An 8,306-nucleotide genomic window follows, 5' to 3' on the forward strand; every position below is an offset into this window, starting at 1 on the left:
GCCGGGCACCGATGAGGAATTCTGTCCGAATGGGGCCGGCTCCAGTGTAACTATCAAGTTCACCAATTTTTATTTTATAAAGAAAACAACCTTATTAAATCTCTCCACAAACGCAGAAACAATGCTTTTTTCTGTAAAAGACATATTACAATTAAATAAAAAAACGAAACGAGTAATAACTTTTTTATATACTTCAAATGATTGGGTGTTTTGTTTTGCACCTGGCCTGTCTCTTTAAGCGGGCGCTGCGCACTGCTTGGCTGGGAGTCTATTTGAGAGAGTCGGGGGGGGAGAGGCGGGCTGCATGGAGCGGCAGAGCGCGGAGAGCGGCGGCTGGGAGCTTGGGCTGCAGGCGCCGGGAGCGAGGAGGAAGTGCAAGGGCACGGGCGGTAAATGAAGGACAAAGGGGCAGCTTTTACCCGCGAGTAATGGAGTGCCCCCTTCTTGACTGTCAGGTAAGTGTCCAGAGTGCTCACACTGGAGAAGCGGGTGGGCGGGACAGGTGAGGAGGATCTGCTACTCTCCCCGAATGAAGAATCGGGTATCTGCAAATGTGCACGCATTTTCGATTTTAACCAAAAGGTTTCTTAAAGGGACTGCTCCTCAAAGCACCTGACTTTGTGTTTCCAGCTAGGAGAAAAAAAACCCACAGGTGGAAAAATTGATGCCAATTTTTTCATTCCAACATTGAATTAACCGTTACATTGAATTTGGAAATGGTTATTTCTAGAACTGTTTGAATCAGATTCCTTAATCATCTCTTGTCTGCTTGACTCCCATGTTCACTGACTTTAGTCTGGAGTAGGATAGGCAGGTGCCCTTCAGCGGCAGCTGAGCTGTCACTGTCCATCACACTCGCACCCAAACTCTTTTGGCACTGTTAATACTAAATCTCACCTTGGAGTTTTTTGGGTATAATTTATCCTTGTTCTGGAACTGCTTTTAAAATTATTTGGCAGGAGTGCTCGTGCAAAGTCCGATGACTGATTCAAGATGCAGTTAATTCCCATTTAATTCATAGTTAGTGGCTATGGGGAACACTTTTTTTGTGAAGCTGAAATACATATCCCAAGACCGAATCAGGATAAATAAAAATAACCATCGGTTGTCAATTTAACAGAGATCCCACAAAGGAGTTCAGTTAATGTTCCTTCAGCCCTGTCAATAAATTGCTGCTCTATTATAATACAGAGCAGCCCTGGTAATCCAGTGTAGATTAAATTCTGGTAATGCATTAACTGAAGCACAGATTTAATCATTCAGTGAGGCACAACTGAATGGAACATCATGGGTGCTACCGGGAACGAGAGGAGTGCTAAGTAAGTTTGTGTATGTGTTTTTCACTGACAGAGCCAGATTAACAATTCTTGGTAGCCACCCCGAACATCCCCGTCCCCAATCCATTAAAACACTTGCAACTGCAAGAATCAATCTTTATTACAACGAATCGAATGACTCTTCGACGCCCCCTTCTGGCAGCACTTTTAAATGCAGGAATATTTTGATACAGCTGGTGTATGCAGTTTTTCTGCGTAAGAAATATGGGAACAGGAGTAGGTTATTCAACCCCTCGAGCCTGGTCCTCCCTTCAGTTAGATCATGGCTGATTTGTAGCTTAACTCAATTTACCTGCCTTAGTTCCATATCCCTTTATATCTTTACCTAACCATAATCTATTAACCTCAGTTTTGACATTTTCAATTCACCCCTAGCCTCAACAGCATTTTGGGGGAGAGAGTTCCAGATTTGCGCTACCTTTTGTGTGACGTGCTTCCTGACATCATGCCCGAAGGGCCTAGCTCTAAAATTAAGGTTATGCTCTCTTGTTCTGGACTCTCCCTACTAGAGGAAATGGTTTCTCTTTCTATCGACCCAATCAACTCCTTTTAATCATCTTAAACACCTCAATTAGATCACCCCTTAATCCTCTATACTTAAGGCCTATTCTATGCAACGTGTCTTCAATTTAACCCTTTTAGCCCCAGTATCATTCTGGTGAATCTGCGCTGTACCCCCTCCAAAGCCAATATATCCTTCCTGATGTGTGGTGCCCAGAGCTGAACGTAGTACTCCAGATGGGATTGAACCAGAACTTTATACAACTGTAGCATAATTTTCACCCCTTTTGTATTCCAGCCTCCTTGAGATAAAGGCAAGCATTCCATTAGCCTTTTCATTTTTATTTTGTACTTGTCCAGTAGTTTTTAGTGATTTCTGTACATAGACTCTTAAATCTCTCTGCTTCTCCCTGTTTAGAAAATGGAGCGGAGAAACTACGCCATGTTCTTCGCAGCCTTCAACATGTCATCGATGACGACGAACACCTCGCTAAGGCCATCCCCACGCCTCCACTACTCGCTTTCAAACAGCCGCCTAACCTCAAACAGACCATCGTTCGCAGCAAATTACCCAGCTTTCAGGAGAACAGCGACCACGACACCACACAACCCTGCCATAGCAACCTCTGCAAGACATGCCAGATCATCAACACAGATACCATCATCACACGTGAGGACACCACCCACCAGGTACATGGTACATACTCATGTGACTCGGCCAACGTTGTCTACCTCATACGTTGCAGGAAAGGATGCCCCGGAGCATGGTACATCGGCGAGACCATGCAGACACTGCGACAACGGATGAACGGACACCGCGCAACAATCACCAGGCAGGAGTGTTCCCTCCCAGTCGGGGAACACTTCAGCAGTCAAGGACATTCAGCCTCCGATCTTCGGGTAAGCATTCTCCAAGGCGGCCTTCGAGACACACGACAACGCAAAATCGTCGAGCAGAAACTGATAGCCAAGTTCCGCACCCATGAGGACGGCCTCAACAGAGATCTTGGGTTCATGTCACGCTACATGTAACCCCACCTGATGCAGGGTCATCCAGACTCGAGTCGACATTGGCTTGTTCTCTCTACACGGATGCGGCCGGACCTGCTGTGATTTCCAGCCAAAAAAAAAAAAAAAGTTTTTTGTCTGTTTTTTTGTTTTTCATACAGACCCCAGCATCTGCAATATTTGACCCCTTGTGACCCCACCTCATTGTTCTTTGATGTAATGTTTCCCTGACTGACCTGTTTGGACACCATTCACACCTTTGACTGCTGTGATTATCTCTCTGCCGAGGTGTGATTAATGGCAGTTGGAAAGGTTACCTGTAAACATCTGACATGATTCTCTGACTGTATAAGCTGTGTCTTTATGCATTTCTCCACTTCACCTGAAGAAGGAGCAGCGCTCCGAAAGCTTGTGATTTCAAATAAAGCTGTTGGACTATAACCTGGTGTTGTGTGACTTTTTACATTTGTTTAGAAAATGATGGTGAGTTTTTCCAGGGGCTCCATATTTGGCTGGGTTCTGTCTGCCTGTGTGTTAATCAGCTCCTATTCACTGAGAGACTTTCAGTATACATTGAGATAAATGCCTTGTATTAGATAACTTGCAGTGAATTTACCTGCATTCTGTTTTTTTTAGATTGGGCCTTTGTATTCCAGCCTCCTTGAGATAAAAGCCAACATTGCATTAGCCGTTTAAATTGCTTTTTGTACCTGTCTACTGGCTTTTAATTATTCATTTCCTTGGACTCCACATCTCCCTGCTCTTCTATGGTTCTCAGTTTCTCCGCATTTAGAAAATACTCTGATTATCTTTCACGGATCCCAAGTGGATGACCTCACATTTGCTCATATTGAACTCCAGTTGCCATAGTTTTGCTCGCTCACTTAATCTGTTTATGTCCCTTTCCAACTTCCTGCTCATATCTGCACAATTTACTGTCCCTCCTAACTTGGTGCAGTCTGCAAACTTGGATATACAACTCTCTATTCCTTCAGCCAAGCCATTAACAAATATGGTGAAAAGTTGAGGCCCCAGAACATATCCCTGGGGAATGCCACTTGTCACATCCCAATAATCAGAGTGCCCACCCTTTATCGCCACTCTCTGTCTCGTACCTCCCAAAGAATTTCCAACCCTGATCAAAAGGGTACCTGCAATTCATGCACTTTCAGTTTTGCTAATCTCTTATCGAATGCCTTCTGGAAGTCCATACCGACGACATCCATAGACACACTCTTATCTACCTTATTAGTGACTGCCTCAAAAAATTCAACTAGATTAATCCGACATGACTTACCCTTAACAAAAATATGCTGACTCTCTTCGATCAGCTCATATTTGTTCAAATGCTCAGTCACTCTATCCCTAATGACACATTTTAGTAGCTTGCCCACAACTGGCATTAAACCGACAGACCTGCAGTTAACTGGTTTCTCTCTCTCTCCCTCCCTCCCTTAAGTAATGAAGTGACATTAGCAAATTTCCAATCTAATGGCACAATTCCCAAATCAAGAGCTTTCAAAGATGTCACATAATTTACATGAATTTTCTCTTAATTGTAAAAGAAAATCTTGCATTGTCTTTGAACATTAATATTTTAAAATTTATTCATGGGATGTGGACATTGCTGGAAGGCCAGTATTTATTGCCCATCCCTAATTACCCTTGAGAACATGGTGGTGAGCCGCCGCCTTGAACCGCTGCAGTCTGTGCAGTGAAGGTACTCCCACAGTGCTGCTAGGGAGGGAGTTCCTGGATTTTGACCCAGCGACAATGAAGGAACGGCAATATATTTTCATGTCCGGATGGTGTGTGACTTGGAGGTGGTGGTGTTCCCATGCGTCTGCTGCTCTTGTCCTTCTAGGTGGTTGGGGTCGTGGGTTTGGGAGGTGCTGCCGAAGAAGCCTTGGAGAGTTGCTGTAGTGCATCTTGTAGATGGTACACACTGCGGCCTCGGTACGCCAGTGGTGGAGGGCGTGCCAATCAAGTGGGCTGCTTTGTCCTGGATGGTGTTGAGCTTCTTGAGTGTTGTTGGAGCTGCACTCATCGTGGAGAGTATTCCATCACACTCCTGACTTGTGCCTTGTAGATGGTGGAAAGGCTTTGGTGAGTCAGTATAGTTGTAAAAGTATTGGTGATGTGGGGGGAGAAGGTTGTTTAACAGTCAAAATTAATCCAATTGTGTAACAGTCTGTTCACTTTCCACTTGGCCTGGCAGTGCAGGGCAGAGCGCCTGGAGTATGGACCAATGGTAGGAGTGTAGGGACGGGAGGTCATGTGATGAAGCCTCAAGTGCTGCATCCAACCAGAGTTGGCAACGTGAGGAGCGAGAAGGGTAGGGTTAACTTTTCAGGTTGATGAGCTTTGGTTCTGATCAAGGTCTGTGACCTGAAACGTTAACCCCACCTTGCACTCTTCACAGATGCTGCCTGAACTGAGTGTTTCCTGCAGTTTCTGTCTTCATTTCAGATTTCCAGCATCTGCAGTTTTTCGCTTTAACAAGTAGGCTTTTTTTAGTACTTGGATCAAGTTTCCCCGGAACCAATTAGAAGACACTTCCTCATTGTTCACTTTTTACCACTATCCACTTATTTCACTGTCCCTCATTGCAATGCTCAATCTGCTACTGTATGCCCTGACTCTGAGCAGTGCTGTGGGAAATCCACCAGCGTAGATACACTTGGAAATGCCTATTAATATGGAATAAATGCAGTCATAGTATTGACCACAGATAAGCTGTCTATTTGTTGATTTTTTTTCAATGGGTGATCTGACTTTCACAATTGATTTATGGCTTCATCACTTGTGGATTTGGTTGCTCAGGCCACTGTTGGAATATTACTATTATTTAGTTTACTCATACTAGTATTTATTTTACTGGTATTTTTGTGATGCAATCTGCCTGTATTGATATTTAAGGGCCTATGTGGCAGTTGTCCCTTACATTGAGATATACATAATTCCCTTTAATTTACCTTTTAAATGTATCTGTTACTGCACTCGGGCTTCATTCCTGTACTCTGCGTGATGACATCAGAGCTTGGAACCTGCTGGCAGTTGAGCTCGGAACCTGCTAGCAGTTGAGCTCGGAAACTTCTAGTTAGTTCTCGTGGCGTCCCCGCTGGGGAAAGACCTACACCACGGTGCTCCTACAGTCAGCCATCTTACCTGCTACCTTACCTGTTGTATTTAACCTGTTCCTGTAAATAAACAACTTATTTATAGTTCGTCGAAGTCGAACTCGATTATTTAGTGGCAATGCACACGAATCGCTACAGGTGCATTTTTTTTTTAAAAAAAGCAAAAACATTATTTGTTTAAAGCCGTGCACCATCGAAGTCACAGGTGTAATAGACTTGTGGCAATGTGTGTGTGTGATCCGTAGATGATCTCGCCTTCTACAGAGGAAAGCTCCATTTGGTGTTTGGGGGGGGGGGAAATTTACTTTTGTCTTTTTTAAAACAAAAATCCATATCGTGACGTAGTCAGAAACTAACATTTTGGGATACAGTATGTGAGTAACTTGAGACATGACGCGTGGTAAGTATAGCATGCTTGGGAAGAAAAAGGTGACCCCCGCCACACAGTGCTGCCCCCCCCGATTATCAAAATCCACGACAAGGCCTTGGACAACGTGGACCACTTTCCATACCTTGGGAGCCTACTGTCAACAAGGGCAGACGTCGACGACGAAGTCCAACACCGCCTTCAGTGTGCTAGTGCAGCCTTCGGTCGCCTGAGGAAGAGTGTTTGAAGACCAGGTCCTCGAACCCGGCACTAAGCTCATGGTCTACAGGGCAGCAGTGATACCTGCCCTGCTGTATGCCTCAGAGACATGGGCCATGTACAGCAGGCACCTCAAAGCACTGGAGAGGTACCACCAACACTACCTCCGCAAGATCCTACAAATCCATTGGCAGGATAGGCGCACCAACGTTCGTGTTCTTGCTCAGGCCAACATCCCCAGCATCGAAGCTCTGACCACGCTCAATCAGCTCCAATGGACGGGTCACATTGTCCGCATGCCCGATACGAGACTCCCAAAACAAGCGCTCTACTCGGAGCTCCGGCATGGCAAGACAGCCCCAGGTGGGCAGAGGAAACGCTTCAAGGACACCCTGCAAGCCTCCTTGAAAAAGTGCAACATCCCCACCGACACCTGGGAATCCCTGGCCCAAGACCGCACAAAGTGGAGGAGAAGCATCCGGGAAGGCGCCGAACACCTCGAGTCTCTTCGCCAGGAGCAAGCGGAAGCCAAGCGCAAGCAGTGCAAGGAGCGCACGTCAACCCAAGCACCCACCCACCCGCCCCTTCAACCACCGTCTGCCCCACCTGTGACAGAGACTGTAGGTCCCGCATTGGACTAATCAGCCACCTGCGAGCTCATTTTTAATGTGGAAGCCAAGTCATCCTCAGTTCCGAGGGACTGCCGAAGAAGGAGGTTCCCAAAGCTCTCCACCACTGGGGGCTTTCTTCGCCTCATGTCTGGGTCAGCTGTAGACAAATTGATGGAGATTGATTGCTATGATTTAGTCAACAACTCCATTAGCATCGTATCATACGATTACCAGGATGGTAGAAAGCGAATGAGATAGATCTTGGTCAGTTTTTTGTCCAGCAATTCCTATGTTCCTCTCCCTTGGCGCAGCTGACTAATACAATGAATAACAGTCATACAGGCCAGGAAGGTTCCAGATTCAATTCGCAGTCTGTGCTACATTAGCTAATCTCAGCTGGGGTGGGGGTAGGGCTGCCACAGTTGGCCTCGCCAACCCTCTGGTTAGGGAGGGTAAAAGTCGCCATGATCCTTGCTCCTGATTGCTATCTAGTGATGTCTACTTGTGTGAGAAAGAGAGAGATTTTTGAGTTCAGCTGGGGTGGTGGACTCTTTTACTTACTTCCTCCCTCCCCTCTGTGTGGTCAGTTAGGCTGCGCATTTGCCGTCCTGGCTTGAACACGAATGGTCACTTTGGAGACGTATCTCAGAGTCACAGGTGCAAGGAACTGTTCCGGAGAAGGAGTCAACGGAGGGTGGAAAATTAGCAGGAAAAGGAAGAAAAGATAATCCATTGGCAAAGTGGCACCAGTTTCATGGTGAAGGATTTCATGAACTTTTGCAACTGACTTCCCTACAGTAAAAGTCTGTATTACAATGATTCGAATGTCATCTTCATGCTACTGGTACAGATAGAATAATAGTGATAAAACAGCTAGTATAATATTGGGACTGTCCTTGGAGAATGCTTGGATTGAGCAAGTGAATTACTTTGGATATTTTCAGATGTGGGCGAGGGGTGGAGGGAGGGCGGAGTGTGTAAGGGCCTACGCTCCACAGGATCATTACTGAACACAGTCGGGAGCCCCAGCCATCCAGCGAGTGCCATTTGTTGGTGCTTCAGAATGTATCGGAGCCTCATTGGCTGTCACTTCCTGACCTCCTTCGGAATGTTGGAGTGCACC

General features: G+C 45.9%; 1 protein-coding gene across 1 annotated transcript in view; it reads left to right on the forward strand.

The window, feature by feature from the left end:
- The first annotated feature begins 309 nt into the window (after window positions 1-309).
- rgl1 (ral guanine nucleotide dissociation stimulator-like 1) overlaps window positions 310-8,306 on the forward strand; it is a 428,494-nt gene continuing 420,497 nt past the window's right edge. The window contains exon 1 of the mRNA XM_085982333.1: window positions 310-455. Coding sequence (XP_085838459.1) covers window positions 429-455 — 27 coding nt within the window. The 5' untranslated portion in view covers window positions 310-428. The remainder of the gene's footprint in view (window positions 456-8,306) is intronic.

Source organism: Somniosus microcephalus, chromosome 3 (genome assembly GCF_052327205.1).
Source record: "Somniosus microcephalus isolate GS21.2 chromosome 3, FLI_Smic_1.0, whole genome shotgun sequence".
Lineage (NCBI taxonomy): Eukaryota > Metazoa > Chordata > Chondrichthyes > Squaliformes > Somniosidae > Somniosus > Somniosus microcephalus.